Below are 19159 nucleotides of genomic sequence, written 5' to 3' on the forward strand. Positions count from 1 at the left end.
AAAAATGTATTAGCCTATAATCGGATGCGCGCTTGTGCGTGGTGCACCGGGTCATGTTAAGAGTAAAACGCGCGCATCACGTTGTAAAAAACGCATTTTGTTTATTATTCTATTCAGAAATAGTGTAAAAGAAAGGTAAATAAAATATAAAAGGAACATTATAAACACTATTAATAACATGCTATGCCTATTTTACTTCCCCTTACTGTAGCCTATGTCAATTCTTTAAATGAATGGTATGCTATTCAGAAAACAAGAATAAAAAAAAATGTAGCCAAGTATAATAAAAAATATACATAGTAGCCTATCAAAATAGCCTATTGTGCCCTTTATTACAAACAACATTTAGCCTATTTTAAACACGAAGCCTAAACAAATTTATTTGAATCAAAACTGAAACTGTACCGACGTTGGGTTTGCACCAGGTTCGCACATCTCTCATTCGGCCCAACGTTTCCATATTTGCAATGTAACATTTGGATGCTAACTATTAATGTAATGAAGGCTTCGTACTTCAGTCGAATCCTAATATAGACGAAGGCTAAATCCGCATCTTCAAGGGAAATGAGTTTGGAAGAACAGCAAGTTATGACTGACCGGCACAGTCTTTATATTGTACAAAAGACGAATAAAATTAGGCAGAATAACTTTTTATATGTTTGGTTGACTGTTTTATTTTAATAATGAACAGGCTGCAGTGTCAAGTTTGTGATGCCAGAAGTGAACTGATAATATGTTGTGTAAGCGCGATGCGCTGGCGCCATCACTTAATAAAGAAAAAACAACACGATGTGCTGCTTAAGCGCGTCTCTGTCTCATTGAACATCTTTCTGGCGCACACCATAAAATAAACCAAAATACAGCGATCAGCCTTTTTGGCGCGCCTACTTTTGAAAGTCAACATTTAGATTATTTTAAGTAAAATGCATTATATAAGCCTAAATCACTTAGGAATAAATCAGAGCGTGCTTATGATAAAAAACTTGACTTTACAGTCCGGAAAATAGGAAAATAGCTAATTATTTCACGGACCCCCTGGCACTTGAGCACTGCTGTTGTACACATAAGAAAGCCCTGTAGGCTCTTCCCCGGTACGGGTTGTGTCGAGCCATTTTTTTGTCTCGAGCCATCTTTTTGTGTCGTGCCAAAAAGATGAAATGTAGTTGCAAAAAACGAGTTAAGAATCCGCACATCATCAGCAGCGGAGGACTCTTATTCTGCTGTGCAGGACCGAGGAAGGACTGATGATGACACAGTTTGTTCTTCGGCTGACAAATCAGAGAAAAGGGGCGTTTCATTCCCGCCCACGTGTAGAACTCGAATATTCAAGCTGTTTATTCATTTTTCTACCTCAGAACGAACAACGAAAATCAAGCTGAATTCTTGTTTTTCGTTTCTTTGGAAAAAATGAAAAAAAAAAAAAGGAACTGTTTTCTCATTTTTCTACTTTCAATATTAAATCAAAACGCGACTTAACGAATGATACACGGATTCAATTGTAACCCCTGTTTCTCGTTTATTTGATTGGTTTGCGTTTATATAGCCCCTTTGTTTGTTCTTTTCATTGTCTATTTATTGTTCATACTGGTTGTTCTCTTTGTATTTTGATATTCTGAGTGCTTTTGTTTTATTCAGTTTGCCTTTAATAAAATAACTGCTGCAAATAAATCCTGCTCAAATCATATTTGCTGTTGCTGCAACTGGCCATTTGTGACACCTGGCAAACCAACCATAACAATTTAGCATCTTGGAAGCAACATTTGCACAGGGCACTCGTTTTATGAAGAAAATATAAAAATTGTGTTATTATTATTTATTTTTTGTATTCTAAACATTTAGCCTGTGTGTGCAGGTGAAGAAAAATGCATTCTATTGTAAAGAATTTTGGCTAGTGGCTCAGCATCTGTTTGAAGCAGAGACCTTGACTCTTTAAAGGTTGGCCGTTTGTGTGTGTGTTTGTGTGTGTGTGTGTGTGTGTGTGTGTGTGTGTGTGTGTGTGTGTGTGTGTGTGTGTGTGTGTGTGTGTGTGTGTGTGTGTGTGTGTGTGTGTGTGTGTGTGGGGTGTGGGGTGGGGGGGTGTTCACTGTTTTGAACATATTTATGAGGCAGACCTTTAACTGTCAAGAGACTGTCAGTCAAAGCTTTCTAACTGGTGTTTCATTTCTTATTGTATGAATACTGTATCTGTAGAAAGATTGCTTCTGGAAAAGCTTTTTTCACTTTAGATGGTTCAGTTTCCTTTCTTTAAATGGATTTAATTTGTGTCATTTGTTTGTGTACAAATTCATCTGCATGAATGTCATGTTTTGTCATTTAATTTCAGAGGCTGGATGATTGAACTGAAGAATGGGCTATATCAGACTATTTGCTGCTTATTATAGATGCATTCCATTTGCTTTTCAACTTATTTCTTTTCAGATCGTAAATAGATGCTATTTTTCACGTTCAGTTCCACAAAATATATTGAAAGCATCAGCATTCAGCTAAATGGAAATTTTTTCTTTGCAGATCGAATTTATTTTTGGGCTACTCACCAGAGCAATAAAGGAAAATGGACCTTGACGAATGATACGCTGGAATACTAATCGAGAGGAAAAACTACCTACTAGGCCACAGGAATAAACAAGCTTTATGTCCACATCAGCGAAGCCAAAATAACTAGTTTTACAATTTTAGACATAGCCACTGCAAAATCAGAGTGGTTTGATGGTCCTTGAGTTAAGCTTTCAGCAAAATACTAAAAATGGTCTTTAACAATTGCAGCCCTTGATTTCCTAAATACAGAAGGTTTCTAAAGCATTGAGACCAGCATTAACATTAGGTGGACCTCAGGGAAAGAAATACAGTTCTATGAAAGCTTGCGATATAGCTTGTTTTATACCCCATTTAAGTCGATATTTCTTTCTCTAAAACTCTGAAATCTTATTTGCATCCTCGCTCATATGCGTCACATGACCGATTGCAAAACAGCAGAATGGAGAATGAGATTTAAGAGGTACAACGGAGCAGATTTTCATTGAATAATAGCTTAAATCTCAGTCTGTTCACATTTTAATACAATTATTGAACATTCAACATGTCTACCATAAGCTTATTCTGTAGGAATACAGCAAGGCCATTAATTCTATTACCGTAAGCCTCTTAAAGCTAGAGTTACTGAGGGGGGACATGATATATTCAATTTTTATCCCAACTGTAGGCCTACTGTGTGTGTTTGCAGATATGGGAATACTGAAGCCATAATAATACTGCTCTTAATCCTGCTCTCTCCCACTGTGCACTAGGCCGTTTTAGGGTCCCTGTTCTTCAACTTAGCCCAACATAACTTGATTGCCCGCTAAATGATTTATTTCAACGTCAATGGCAGACATATAAATTCTCATTTTAAGCTTCTTGTCATTTTTATGTAGGTGTTGATGGATGGATGAACTTAACAGAGATTGACCCAGATGAGGAGGTGCAAGGGGAGATACACCTCCAGATCTCTGTGCTGGGAGATGGAGATATCCCACGGAAACTGTGCTGCCAAGTCCTAGAGGCAAGGTGAGGAACAATGAGGAGCAGCAAATGATTTGTGACAGGAAACTCGTTATGTTGTCGTGATTAGTAGCCTATATCAATGCATTTTATCAATTCATGAATGGGAATCGTAAATAATAAAAAAATAAATGTAAGTTCTGGTTCTGATTCCTAAGCAATTCTGGTTCATTAATGGTTTTTAAAGTGCCCCATTATGCTTTTTCAGATATTACCTTTCATGTAGTGTTTAATATAACTGTTTGTGAATGGAAAAGGTCTGCAAAGATCAAAGTGCAGATAAATTAAGTTATTCAGGGGCATAGCAATCATTTTTAAGTGACATAAATGTGTAATTCAAAGTTCAAAGTGTAATCAAAAAATTCTGACCTTATTCTAATTAATTTTTTGTACCTCTTGCTTTTAATTGGCTAAGAAATCAAATACAACGCTGAACAATAACCAATAATTTATATTCTATAGTATGTTTTCCTATATTTTCCTTATGACAATTTTATGATTGGTTTATGTACTACAAACAATGTAAAATATACAATGTAATCATCACAGAATAAGGCAGAACAAATATTTTGTAGTTTCTGTACTGTAAATAAAGGCTTAATCAATTAGCACTGCATTATTTACATACTTTGTTGTTATGAAAATACCCAGAGATGGCTTGAAAAACACACATAAAACATATATACTTGTAATTGTGTGTTAATAGTTTTCACCTTTTATCAGTCAAAACGTTTCTGCTTTTTATTAAGGGACAGCGATAGCTGGATACCTTTGTCCATATAAGGAATTTCCTGGAACGTTATAACTTATTACTTCTATGAGTCCGTTTTGGACTGTCTGCATGAGAGCGCTCTCCGGCTTTGAGTATGAATGTCTATCACCTATAGACTATCTTGTCTCTTTTAATTTAAATCTAGATCTATTCACATTTGCCCATGAGAAAACACTTGCCCGAAAAATGTCCCCCACGTTAATTAAATAAATATTTATTATTTAAATATTTTAAAATAAACAACACAAAAATTTCATTTACTTGTTGTTTTTGAAATACTACTGACAAGATGCATAGTGTGCATCATGTTATGATGCACATTATGCAACCATTTTCCCATTGAATGGGAAACTTTTTTGTTTAATTTTTAGACAAAGCATTCCATCCGCTTTGGTGAAAGAATGCACTTGCGAGAATCATTAATGGAACCGAAAGTCATTTAGATTTAGACAATTAGCAGTATCACAAAAACCCTGAATTACCCTTTGTAAAATATAAATGGTGTGAAATATGGAACTAGATACTCCATGATTACATAAAAATAACCTGGTTTATCAATTTGAAGTTTAAATGCTAGGTCAATGTATTCAAAGACTTTTTAATTGAAAACAAAATTTCTTTCAGTGTCTGTGTCTGTGAATCGGACTGTTGGAATGGGGCTTTAAAGACTTCATCTTCATAAGCTTCATTTGGATTTGTGTCTAATAGCTTCATGTACTTTCGGCTTTGTTTCTAGAGATCTTGCAAAAAAGGATCGCAACGGGGCCTCTGATCCTTTTGTTAGAGTGAGGTACAATGGCAAAACCCATGAGAGTGCGGTATGTATGTTTCTCTGTAAGTTTCTGATTTGGTCAGCCACAGAGTTAGAACGGACTGTCTGTTACTGATTTCCATGACCCTGCTTCCTCCAGGTGGTTAAGAAGTCCTGTTACCCACGCTGGAACGAGAGTTTTGAGTTTGAGCTGGACGAGGGGCTGGCTGACAGCCTTTTGAGTGTGGAGGTGTGGGACTGGGATCTGGTCAGCAGAAACGACTTCCTTGGAAAGGTGACTGCACAGAATAGACATCAGCAAATCCTGGAGTATTTCCTCATGCTCTGAAGCTGACCTTTGTCTTAGTTTAAAATGAAACACAAAGCATTTAAAGGTGCTGTATGTAACTTTTTCACTCTACTAAAGCATAAAAATACCATAATATGTTTGCAGATATTTAGGAAACATGCTGAGTTCAGTGTGGCGAGCTGAAAAATTACAAAAAACAAATTAATTCGAGTTTGTCCCTGCCCATTTCCGTTGCTAAGTGGGGGAAAAGGAAATGAGGTTATCACATAAAAGGAGGAATTCACACTGAAGGGAGGAGGAAAGAGAAAGTGTTTAAAAAGACGTGAAGTTGCTGTTAAGAGTGCGATTTATCGAGATGAGAACCAGAAAGCCTCAATAACAGTCGAACGCCAAACTGAAAGTGACCACGTGAACTGAACGAGCTGTTGGAAGTTGGACGGTGGAAAACTAAATAAAAAGTAAGGTGTTGTTTTCACTTACCTAGGAGGCGGTGACGAAATCGTTAGCGGGGAAAACGACATACTCGTTTAATTGAAAAACAATTCTACAGCCAATTATTTTACTTTGAAATGTGCATTCTGTGTTGGAATGTCTATTTCTGTTTTGGTTTGTGTGATCTCGCCCAATGACAGTTCACCCAATAGTATTTAGACACCCGGGATGCCAGTTGGCAGGAAACAGTGTATTGCAGCCAGCAAATAAACTGCGTCAGAGATCGCAGATTCTACCCGACCTAAAGAGCCTCGGCATTCATCTAAAAATCTCTATGAACAAGAGCATATTAAAACGTGGATAAATCAACTTGTCAACCTACTTACTTTAGTCTCCCTGGCTTTCATTGTAATTTGCGCTCGTTCCTGTTGCGTGTCCTCAAACTGGCGTGAGCGTGTAGTCTGAGAAGGAGGGGGGCGGGGGAAACAACGATTTTGGAATTCAGTACCTATTTCGACCACTAGCTGTCATCTTTACAGACTGCACCTTTAATTAGTAAGATATAGCGTTTTTAATATTAGTTTTACAACATAGATCAACACTCGTCTGCTAAATTTTTTTGAATTGTCATGCAGCTCTTATAAGTTGTTATTCACTGAAAATCTTCACCTTCAAAACTCTGAAATCTCATTCTAACTTAAATAACTTACAGGAACTTAGAGTACTTAGAGTAACCAATAATCACAGCAGGTTAGATTAATGTATAGTTATTTTTTATATAAGAGCCAATGACCATGACAGTGAGAGTTCCCATTAGAAAGGGAACCAAACATATGGAGCTGGTTATGTGCTGCAAACGTCAAAATGTATTAAATTACAAATCATGCACTATGGTAAAAACTGTTTTGTGGTCATAATATAATATTTTGCAAGGGACCGCATGAAAATACGTCTTTATTAATTGATAATCTGCCCCAAGTAATCATAATTTTGTATGAAAAGACCTAAAAGCGCTTGCTGTTTTACTGCCTAAAGTGTTCATTTCAGGTGAAAACTGCAGTGATTTGTATGTATTGGTACATTTTTTGCATTGCACAAAAATTTTCTAATGAGCCTGTGTTTATTTTTTTAACTTGTCAATTCATCATATCCCAAAGTTAACTAAATAATTCAAGCATAGTCACTGCTTCGTAACATTGCGTTGTTGCCTGTTTGACAGTTGATCACTGTGACATTGCCTTTGTCACCCAATAATAAATGTTCCAATTGCTTTGTTTAGCTTCGGTTGCTTTGACAGCTAATTGTCATGGCGATTGATATATGCGGCCTCTGTTTTCCTTCAGGTCCTGTTCAACATCAACAAGCTTCAGTCTGCCCAGCAAGAGGAGGGCTGGTTTCGCCTAGGGCCTGACAAATCTAAACACAGTGAATATGAGTGAGTGTATTTTGAATCGTGGCAAATATGCACAGCACCTAAGCAAACCTTAAACTTTGGTTGCCACAGCAACAAGTGTTCACCTTCAACGGTTGCCTGTGGCAGAGAACATTAAGCAAAGTGCACAAGGACAATAAAATACAAGGGAAAAAGTGCAACTTTCCCTAGTCTGTTCCTGGGAATTAGTCTGAGCTAACTTTGGAGGATTGTTACGCAGTCTTCCCTCAGGCTCTCACAGCGTTACGCTTGTGTGTTCTGGTCCATGTGTTGACAGGATGTACTAATCCTTTCCCTGGCTAAATCCTGGGATTTTTTTCTGTTCATTCGCTCTGTCTCCCCCTCCACCCGGCCCTCCTCTCCATCCATAAGAGATCATTTGGCCACGTGGATTGACAGTGGGGATTATATCTGAAGCTGGCAGGAGGAGTAGGATGTAAAGGCTTATGTAAAAACTCCAGTACGGGGGATTCGGTTGGGTGATGACAAAAGCTATGCGTCATCTGAGAGCTTGTGCGAGTATATGTAGGTAGATTAAGGCAGGAAGTGTTTTCGGGTACACGGTGTGTCAGTGTGACGGACTTGTGTACACATGGGCAAAGGAGTCATTGACATTTGTTCAGTCGTTCATTAATTTATACACTTGACTTGATTGAACTTACTGTCCAAATCCTTCGATGAGTCATGTAGTTCAAGCTCCACATCTACACGGATATATGGATCAGGCTTGAGCACCTTTTACATAGTCTTATGTAGACAATGTGTAATATTGTGTAAATGTTGGAGGCAGATAAGGGGAAACGTTTTCAGCATTTGAGCATCATAAGTACAGTCTTTTTTTTAATATTGTTAAAAATTGTTGGACCGTTCCATAATCGTATCTTCTTAAAGGCCAAATGATTGTATTTAGGGCATACATGGAATAACTATCCATGATTTCAGGATTAACCCTCATGTCCTGCTGAGATGGACTTGTTTGAGGTCATAGATTGACTTTACTGTCCTTAAGTTTGGGGGTCCCATGCAGGGATTTTAAGTGTAAAAATAACAGTACTGATTCCAATATTACAGGGTTGGTTTACCTAAAAAATGAAAATTCTGTCATCATTTACTCCCCCTCATGTCGTTCCAAACCTGTTTGACTTTTTTTCTTCCTTGGAACATAAAAGAAGACATTTTGAAGAACGTTAGTAACCAAATATTTTTGGTTCCCATTTTACTTACGTTATATTTTTTGACCAGTAGAAGTCAAAACTAACATTCTTTTAAATATCTCCTGTATGTGCCAAAGATAAAGAAAGTCATACACGATTGGAACAGCATGAGTGTAAGTAAATTATGACATTTTCATTTTTGAGTGGACTATCACTTGAAGCTCTTTTTTTCTCTGCAAACTCTTGTAATTTGTCATTTAATCCTTTGACCTAATCTAAACCAATTTGACAGATATTATTAAGCCACTAAACCAAAAGTAATGTAACACATTCCATGTACTTTGGATTAATTTGACTTAATATGAACTATAATTTCAAATTATGGTTTATAGTTATAAACTTATTATATTAAACGTTAAAAGATTAGGATAAGTTTTTGAGTTTTAATATAATACTTCAATGTTAAGTTTTTTGGGCTATAAAGGACCTTGGGCTCTCTAAGACCTCAAACAGAACATGCAGGTCAATTTTGGAAAAGTCTTTTCTCAAAATCCTTTACAGTGGTATACATGATGGTAAAAATGTGTCTATGCATTGTGAATCTAATCTGACAATTACAATTCATTGCAAAACGCATCAATTACCAGAAATTAAAAATAGAGCTAAATCTACACTGCCGTTCAAAAGTTTGGGTTTGGTAAGATTTAGTTTGTCTGTTTGTTTGTTTTCTTATGCTCACCTAGGCTGCATGTATTTGATCAAAAATACAATAAAACAGTAATATTGTGAAATAGCATTACAGTTTAAAATAACTGTTTTACATGTGACTATATTTTATGTAAGTATTCTAAACTATATTATATAATATAGGTTATCGCAATTTTATTTTCAAAATTCCTTCTAAACAGTTTTTGCTTTTTTTTCTACTCTGACCAGATTTAAAAAACAAGATGGGAATTAAAATGTCACGGCCAATCCTGAACAAAGGATTATTTGACTCTAGGTTTTTGCTCACATGCAATAAAAAAGCACTGTTTGATAATCATCTCGGAGTTATCATGTCCCTATATATATATTTGCAGCATCTGAGATATTGTTATGAGCTTATTTTTATATTTCGCGAGGATACCCCAGAAGCAATTAGTGATTTTTCTGTAAGAATTTTGTAGTTTTTTATTCATTCTGATGTCATCCTGATGTCATCCTGAGTTTTCCATTAAGCTCCTATAATCTCTCGCTCCCCTTGGGTGATCCGCTCTCATCTCAGTGAACAAATCAAGCTGTTGTTGTTTTTGTTTATTTTCTCTTTCTCCTTTTTTTACTCCCTCACCGTCTTCTTCCTGATTGGATTTTTGACGGCCCACCATCTGTTGCCTGTTGTTCAGTGACTGGCTGTTATGGTGGCCACACTCGCCACACACACACACACACACACACACACACACACACACACACACACACACACACACACACACACACACACACACACACACACACACACACACACACACACACACAAATACTCTCTTCCAATTCCCACCTTCCCTCGAGTATTTCCCATCTTTACAGTCAGAAGAGCATGTGGCGTATGGAGTGACTGAATGTATGTTAGGAAATATTAATGCTAATATCATCTCCATTGCAAAATAATATTTAGATGTTTGGAATGGCACATGGATTTAAGTGAGTCATATCGTGACAAATCTATTTTTCTTTATCTTTCGAAATAAAAAGTTCCCACAGTTCTTCAGATCCTCCTAAAGGATCCAAGTGAACAGAAATGTTATCAAAAATGGCTCGTTTAATTCTAAGATGATAGATCTTAGACAGGGTAGTGCCAGGAGGCTGAGCTCCCACCTCCCCCAGCTCCACCTGCCTAACATGCTTAAACAGTTGTCATGAACCATATATATTAATATTACTCCAAAATGAAACTGATTATTAAACTGCTACCTAATATTAGTATGTAATATGTAAAATTGAGTATTTTACCATTACTTCATCATCATGCAGTTAAGAGTCTATTGAAACCAGTTGAGTTGTGTATAAATAAAACTTATTTGTGTAGTTATTCTGCTTATAGAGTGTTTTTAAATCAGTAATTTATGTGTTCTGACCATTCAAATGCTGCCTACCTGAACTGTAGGGTTTGCGAGCAGAGCTTGTAAAGATTGTACGGCTGTAGCCGAGAGCCATTTTTACTAAATCCATTTCTGAAGCCAAATTGTCTCTAATTGCTTCCGTCAAAATTGTGTTTTTCAGTTGGGTTGCCAAGGTGTCGTCGTTTTCAGTTCCATCATGACAGTTTAAAAAAAACACAGCCACCCACATTTACAGTAATAACATTTACTGTTTGCCTTTTTACGTATCGCTGAACAGAACAGTGTCCTTAATGGAGTCGTTCTGCCTAATATTGTTTGTCTCCCATGCTGTGCTTTACTTCCTGGAAAGATTTCACTGTGTTTTCTTCCTTATGAGTAATGGTTTCTTATGTGAAACTACAGGTTATGGGCATTTTTTTTTCTTCATTAAAATCACATTTTAATTGGAAAAAGGAGGAGCTGTACAGTATGTCAGTAACCTAATATAGCATTATTGCGTTTCTCTTATTCTTTCCTAGAGGAACTCTGGGTTCTCTGCGGCTTCAGCTACGGCTTCGAGACGAGGTTGTGTTGCCGTCCAGCCATTACAAGCCACTCACAGAGCTACTCAGCCAGTCGGTCGGCTCTCAGCTCAACGTGAGTCTGATGCCATTTGGACTGAGCCTTATCTCAGGGAATATGCCCGTGCATTATCTCTTGAATTCACATGGCATATTTCTCGTAACAAGATAACAAGACATAATTCGGTGTATGGATTGCGAAATGCAGCACTCGCTGTTATCTGATCTCATTTGTATGCATGTGATGGTTACTCTACTCGTGCCTGCAAATGATAAAGAGACCGGTCACCTAAAAAAATTCTCACATCATTTACTCATCCTTACAGTGCGTTGTTTCAAACCAGTATGATAATATTCTGTAAAATGTTCTGTATGTTTTGTGTTCCAAAGTCATGCAGGGTATAAATAAGAGGGTGAATAAATGATGACAGAATATTCTATTTTGAGTAAAATGATGTTGCAAATTAAAACAAACAATAAAGCATGTTCACTATGGTAAACGGTTATTGTTTTAGCTTACAGTGTTGAATATATTTAAAGCTTTTAAGCATAACCTCATTTGACTTAAATAACTGTGTTAATTGTAGGGCAACTGGCCTGATTTCATCATGCTGATTGATGAGACCACTACAGCTGAGAGCAGACAGGAAGTAGCTAATAATCTGGTGAAGCTGTTTTTGGGTCAAGGGCTTGTCAAGGAGTTCTTGGATGTTCTGTTCAAACTGGAGCTGGATAAGACTAGTAAGCAAATAAGAAACATACACACGTGTGTGTGTGTATATATATATATGATCATCTGTTTATTTTGAATTATTTTGGCAACACCTGTATTAGGAAAAACCTTTCTACATCTTATGTACACTGTGATGCCAATTGATGGTATGATGTTGTTGTTGTCCTTCAGCTGAACCCAACACACTGTTCCGCAGTAATTCATTAGCATCCAAGTCTATGGAATCATTTTTGAAGGTAATTATACTTATTAATATACATGTTGTTAAGGTGACCAGATTTCTGAAATGGAAAATAGGGACATTTCCTAGTTCAGTGGTCAAAATATAATTGAAATCTCACTTGTTATTATTTATTAATTCAAAAACAAAAAACAAACAAACAGGGCGAATTTGTCAGGAGTATGTTTGGATCATTGTGTTCTGTTTTGGTTTAGTTTTTATTTTGTTCCCTGTTACGGTTTGCCTGAAATTGTTCTGCTAGTTTCCACATCACTAGTTTCCACAGGCCTGTTGTTAGTTCTGTTAATCACACTGTGTATTTAAGCCTTAGTTCCTCTCAGTTCTTTGTTCAGTCTCTTATTTCTATTATGTGGTTGTTTTCTTTCATGATTCCTGAGTTCTCCTGCGTTTTCCGAGTTATATTGTATTCAAGAGTTGTTCCCGTTATTTTCCTATAGAAGTGCGCATTACTACTGCCACAACAGCAAACTGTTACAATTTAGTTTTTTAAATTGTTGTGGGTTTCATATACTGTTCTATATGCTGTACAGCTGGGGTGAACTCTATGGAGAGAGGATCCAAATTCATATATACATATAAAAATAATGATAATAATAATAATGACTGAAATATACAAAGCATGGGAACTAGTAAACTACGAAAACAGAAGGATTAGAGCCAACAAAAAAACAGAGCAAAAATTAGGGCACACAGGAAATGTAGAACACTATTATTATAATTTATAACTATTAAGATGTTTTTGGGACATAATGACCCTAAATGGTTTTAATACAATTAAATTCACCAAAATCACACTATGAAAAACAGTAAATAGAAACCATTGCCAAACAGTATTTTATTATAACAAAATTATGACTTTACAGAAACAAATTACAAAAGTAAAACAAAATAAATATGAGAAGATATGACAAATAAAACATTTTATAATTGTATTTAATATTTTCACTTTGAGAAAACTGTATACTGTAAATGCAACTTTTTTTAAACTTAAAAAAAAAAAGATGTTTGTGTATCCCAAATTAGGCTCATCATTTTGTATTTTAAGTTCATTTTGAGCATAAAGTTTGGGCTTTCTGCAAATGTAATTTTTGCAATTGTAGTTTAGTTTTTTATTATTCTTATTCATGTCAGGGTGTACTATCACTCTTGTAGTTAAGATGTGTATGTGAAAATTACTGCATTTGGGAACATTTAAAATTGTGTGCAAAACAGTCCCACACCCTATTCAGGCCCTGTTATACGGCAAAAACCGAGACCGGAAAACGAGGAAGTCTGGTCACCCTAATTTGTGTTGCATATATTGTTATAATTGTATATATGTTATAATTGTACAGACATCTTTCAACTAATTTAAAGTGAATGTATGAATGCCAGACTTTTGACTTGCAGAATAAAGTTTGATCCTCGTTATTTATTCTAGCCAAGAACTGCCCACTTAGACAGAAAGGGACCATCTTACATTTAGAGAAAAGATTGCAAAGACACACAAACATATTGATGAATAAATATTCAAGACCAGAACCAAGACCAGGGGCCTCATTTATAAACGTTGCGCACGCACAAAAGAAGGCGTACGCCGCTCTCTACGCAATAATTGGTATTTATAAAAAGCAAACTTGACGGGAAAATGTGCGGTCCTTCACGCAAGCTCTGACCCAGGCGTACGCACAAAAACGGGTGAAATGAGAAATGGCGACACCGTCGGCAGATGGAAGAAACACGTGAAAGTGTGTGAAACTGTAGACCGTTGTGTAAAATAAATGGCAATACTGCCTCTCATAAATAACACGAAGACTTCACAAAGCAAGTCTTACAATCAACAGCCTACACGAACACCCGTTTGATCGATCTGAAACAGAAATGCAAATTAATATTTCCAAAAAGAAAAGTCAAATATGTTCTGCAATAATATTGGCATGTTATACAATTCATCCTCATAAATAAGATGGTAAACAGAACGAAATAATGTACAAAACTGATATTCTCGCCAATGTGTCCGTCTGGCGGAGCAGATATAGATGCAATTAGATAGTCAGTCAGATAGATATATAATTAGGGAGATATATAGCCTAGATAGATTTATAGACAGATAGATAAATAGTTGTATTATTTGTCCTCTGGGGAAAGTTCTTTTCATACTAAAAATGTCTTCATCAGCTACGGAATCATGGTATTCATGCATATGCCTTTAGTTTGTTTTATTTTTGATAAAATAACGTATGACGTAGCCTATGTCTCAACCATTCAGAAAGCTGCAAGAAATTACATTTGCGCTGAACTAATTCCCATTTCCAAGTAGATTATAACCAACATCTGTAGCTTGTCAGATGCAATTAAATGGATGGAAATAAAATGCCCCATCACAATGCGTAATGACGCACATTGGCTGATCTTGCGCTCTTAGAAGATGTGGCAAATGGAAGGATTCGGAGTGAACGCATCTTCAGACAGCAAGAAGATTTGCTGGCAAATGAGGACGAGTGGCTCATGAGCCGGTTCCGACTTCCTCGAGCTGTCCTGTTGGACCTCTGCGGTCTTTTGGCCCCCGCGTTACAGAGGAGCACTCGGAGGAACCATGCCGTGCCAGTCCCACTTCAAGTCCTAACAACACTAGGATTCCTGGCGACTGGCACTTTTCAGAGGGAATTGGCTGACAGGTCAGGCATATCTCAGCCGACCCTTAGCCGGATAATGCCAGACGTTTTAAAAGGCATAATAGCTTTGTCCCATGAGTGCATAAAGTTTCCATACACGGCGGGTGAACAGGCAAACAAGAAAGCTCAATTTGCAGCTATGTACGGTTTCCCAAACGTTATCGGTGCTATTGACTGCACTCATGTTGCCATAAGGGCACCGAATGTGAATGAAAATGCTTTCATTAATCGAAAGCATTTCCATTCGATCAATCTCCAAATTATTTGTGATGCAGACATGTTGCTCACTAACGTAGTAGCTCGGTGGCCTGGGTCAACCCATGACTCATTCATTTTAAGACACAGCAGTGTTGGGCGCAGACTCGAGGCTGGTGCTGTGCGTGATGGCTGGCTTCTAGGTAGGCTACGTTTGATTACTAGACATTTTACTGTACTTCAAAGTCTTAACCCTTTCACTATCCTTGCAGGGGACAGTGGATATCCCCTCAAACAGTGTCTGCTTACACCTTTCCTCAATCCACATAATGCAGAGGAAAGGCACTACAACATGTGCCACAGCCGAGCTCGCGCTATAGTGGAGCGCACCATCGGCCTGTTTAAGGGCAGATGGCGCTGCCTCGACTGCACTGGAGGGAGGTTATTGTACACTCCTGAAAAGGTGTCCAAAATCGTGCTGGCATGTGCTGTGCTACACAATGTGGCACAGCTTAAAAACGTGCCTCTACCCCCTGACGCCGATTGCTGTGTTGGCCCCGACCCTGACCCCCATCCCCAGGCATTTGAGCCAAATGCTGCTGCTGTGCGCCAGCGTTTGGAAGTGATGCGTCGCTTGTAAAGAACAACAAAAGGTGTGGAAAAAATATATTATTTATTCAAGAATTCCCTCATTGTGCTGTTTATTTCAGTTAGGACAGTCTTGATTTCACCCAACTCCTTTGCCACCTCTCTGACTGAGTTAATGACTTCCCTCTGCATTTCAAGGACTGCATCGGTGAGGACACGCCCGCTGCTGGAGGGTTGAGAGCCGCGTGCCGTGGAGACACTGGGCACAGACGGCTGCTCAGCTGCAGCCTCTGAACCACTGGCACTGGCCCAGCTAGAACACCCAGCGACTGAAATAAAGATTGTTCTATATGAATAAATTGTAATCGTGTAGCCTACATACATGTGACTTGACTGCATTCATTTGACTTATTTCACTTACCTGTGTCATCCGGTGCATCTGGCGCGTCAGTGTCCCCCTCCGCCTCAGTCACCACTCCACTTAATAGGGATTCCCCAATAATTGCCGACAGTCTCTCATCAAGAGGGGTCAGCTCCGGTGTCCCCTTTCCCCCACCCGTGGCAGACACACTCTGGCGATGGAGCGCTAGATGCTTTTTTGCCTCGACTTTGATGTCTGACCATTTCTTTTTTATTTCGGCCACTGTCCGAGGTTGTGAGGCTACAGCATTTACAGCGTCTGCAACCTTTTGCCACTCAAGTGCCTTTTTGGCATTAGTAATGCCCACACTGTGCCCTCCAAACAACATTTTTCTCCTCTTTTCCACCTCGCCAACGATAACTTCTACTTCACATTGAGTGAAGTTACGTTTTTTTGATTTCCTCTCTATGTTTGCCATAATTTCACAATCTATGAATATTAACTTGTGGGCGTTTCACGGACTATTTATGGGCAACTATGGGCGTGACATGAAGCCGCAAAAGCTGCGCTACATTTAGAATTGATTGGGATTTATTAAGGAAAAAATGCGTAGGATGTGCGTGCGCACGGTTTTATAAATCCGAATATTTCTGTGCGTACGCACGTCCTATGTTTCATCCGTACGCCACTTCTGACGCAAAACCTACGCAAAGTTTTATAAATGAGGCCCCAGGACATGCATTGAGAAATAAAATAGGTTTAATTTGGATTTATTGTTCAGTTTAACTTTATTGTTAAATTTAACCAGCTTAAACCTCCTGCTGTTTTATTATATTTTATTCCAGTTTTCATGATTTGATTATGTGCAATATTACACAAAGGCACCTTTGACTTTTGTCTTCATTTTTCTCACTGCAGGTGGCTGGGATGCAATATCTGCACAGGCTTCTGGGCCCCATAATAAACCGAATATTTGAAGAAAAGAAATATGTAGAACTGGACCCCAGTAAAGTAGAACTGAAAGAGGCAGGGTAAGACAACTATGACTCATGGTTACATTTGACATTTTTATGGTTCAAAAAGTCAATTTCTCAGAATGTTTCCTGAGTCTTCTGGTATTACAGGTGTGCAGGTTTGCACCGTCAGCAGACTGAGTCTGATATTATTCAGCAGAGCTCCAGCCTCCTGCAGTCGTACCTGTCTGAGCTGCTGACCTCCATCCTGCAGTCGGCCTCCTACTGTCCGCTGCTCATCTGCCGGGCTTTGCATCAACTCTACCTCAGAGTGCAGAAACGCTTCCCTGACCCAGAGTACCGGGTCAGTGATATTCATTTTTCATGAACATTATTTAAAGGGTCATCCGGGACATTCTGGATTCACAAGGTGTGTCCTAGTTCCCCAACAGTTAACAGTTAACTACAAATGTAATTATGTCCAGTTTTCATCTGTTATACAATCCCATTTTTGCCTGGTAAAAAAAAAAAATGTCCCAAAAAAATCCATAGACTTACAAGGACAGGTAGGACAGGTTCAAACTTTAGAATATCACGCAGACTCAATGGTGGACTATTTTGGACCATTTTAAAATTAGACAATAAATGGATAGTTCACCCAAACATAAAAATAATGTAAATTTGCTCAACCTTATGTCATTCCAGACCTGTATGACGATGACTATCTGCAGAACAAAAGAGCAGATTTTTTAAAATAAATGTCTCTGTTTTGTATCCATACAATAAAAGTCAGCGGTGTCCAGTGTTGTTTTAGAAGAGTTCAAAATATCCTCTTTTGCATTCCACATACAAAAAAGGCATACAGGTTTGGAAATAAGTGAATTTAGCAACAAACAGCAGTGCTAGATGAATCCACATCGGTTGAGTGAATAATTCAATGACTCACTCATAAAGACAGACACTTGCTTCATTCCTGAATGAATCAGCCAATTTGAACAAATCGATTTAGTCAATAATTCAACGACTCACTCATAAAGACAGGCACTTGCTTCATTCCTGAGTGAATCAGCCATTTTGAACAAATCAGTTGAACGGCTGTGTCTCATTTCAAAGCCTGTGTCCTCCGCAGGTCGCATTTGTTGGCCGCATAAGTCATAGAGGCTCCCTCATTTCAGTAAAGTATATTCCAAAGTCATAAAGACATGACAATTTACTCTTCACAAGGAATAACGGTCAATTTTATAATGGTTATTTTTCGGAAATGAGACCTCCTCGATGACGTATGCGGCCAACAAATGGGATGCAACCTTCAAAATGAGACGCATCTAATGACTCACTCACTAAGTCAGCGACTTACTGCCACTTACTGATGGTTTTAGTTTCATATGTAAAAGTATAATTTCATTTTTTCCATCATTTTACATTTTTGGATTTAAAACATTATTCTCGTAACATTTATAAAATTGTAATAGAAGTATTATGCATTCATGCATTCAAAGATGGATTTTGTAGGATACTGATTTCATTTGATTGGTAACAGCCCTAGTCCCTAGTGCCTTAATATTCTAATAAAATGTATTAAATAAATTTAACAATTTGACAAATTATCACACATACATTTAATTAGGTTAGAAAAAATGGCATTATAAAGGTAAAAAATTTAGATCATAGTTTTTTTTATCACCTGGTTGTATATTTTTCCTCAGAAGGTGAAGTTCATTGCTGTGACCAGCTTCCTGTGTCTGCGGTTCATCTCACCTGCCATCATGTCTCCAAAATTATTTCACCTGCGTGAGAAACATGCTGATGCCCGTACGAGCCGCACACTCCTGCTACTTGCCAAAGTATGACCAGTTTTCAAGGAAACCATTGTTGTGTATACAAGTAACATATCAGCTGAAAAGACAGTATCAATGTCCAGCTGTTATATGTCTTTAACGTAACACAAATCAAGCTCAGATCCTTTCAGTTAATTGAGAATAAGGTTTTGCACTTACTGCTGCAATAACATTAACTATTTAGGTCACAGTATAGTCGTGGATTATGACCTGCATACATTCATAGACCTAATTATGGTTAACGCATAATCCCTCTTTCGTCATTGTGACTACCTCGTGTGTTTCCTCAGGCTGTGCAGACCATTGGGAATATGGACACTCTCGCATGTTGCTCTAAAGAGCCTTGGATGGTCTGTTTGCAGCCAGCCATACAGCAAGGCATCACCCAGCTCAAAGACTTCATCACAATACTGGTCAACTGCCACGAGTCAGAGGGTGAGCTGCTCTAAATTAGTCATTAGATCAAAAATTGAGTGGATCCCCATGCATGGCTGGAGACTCATTCATACCTGTCATATATGATCAATCTTTAGATAATTCATCTCC

The 19159-nt window shown here is 37.9% G+C and overlaps 1 protein-coding gene across 1 annotated transcript in view; it reads left to right on the forward strand.

Annotated features, from left to right (window-relative positions):
- The window catches only part of rasa4 (RAS p21 protein activator 4), a 47798-nt gene that overhangs the window by 18565 nt on the left and 10074 nt on the right, over positions 1-19159 (forward strand). Inside the window, exons 5-15 of the mRNA XM_077206527.1 lie at positions 3411-3543; positions 5046-5127; positions 5221-5355; positions 7146-7237; positions 11009-11126; positions 11638-11791; positions 11955-12019; positions 16741-16853; positions 16947-17139; positions 18482-18619; positions 18904-19048. Coding sequence (XP_077062642.1) covers positions 3411-3543; positions 5046-5127; positions 5221-5355; positions 7146-7237; positions 11009-11126; positions 11638-11791; positions 11955-12019; positions 16741-16853; positions 16947-17139; positions 18482-18619; positions 18904-19048 — 1368 coding nt within the window. The remainder of the gene's footprint in view (positions 1-3410; positions 3544-5045; positions 5128-5220; positions 5356-7145; positions 7238-11008; positions 11127-11637; positions 11792-11954; positions 12020-16740; positions 16854-16946; positions 17140-18481; positions 18620-18903; positions 19049-19159) is intronic.

Source organism: Siphateles boraxobius, unplaced genomic scaffold, assembly GCF_051911475.1.
Source record: "Siphateles boraxobius isolate OS27281-9 unplaced genomic scaffold, OSU_SipBor_1 56, whole genome shotgun sequence".
NCBI lineage: Eukaryota > Metazoa > Chordata > Actinopteri > Cypriniformes > Leuciscidae > Siphateles > Siphateles boraxobius.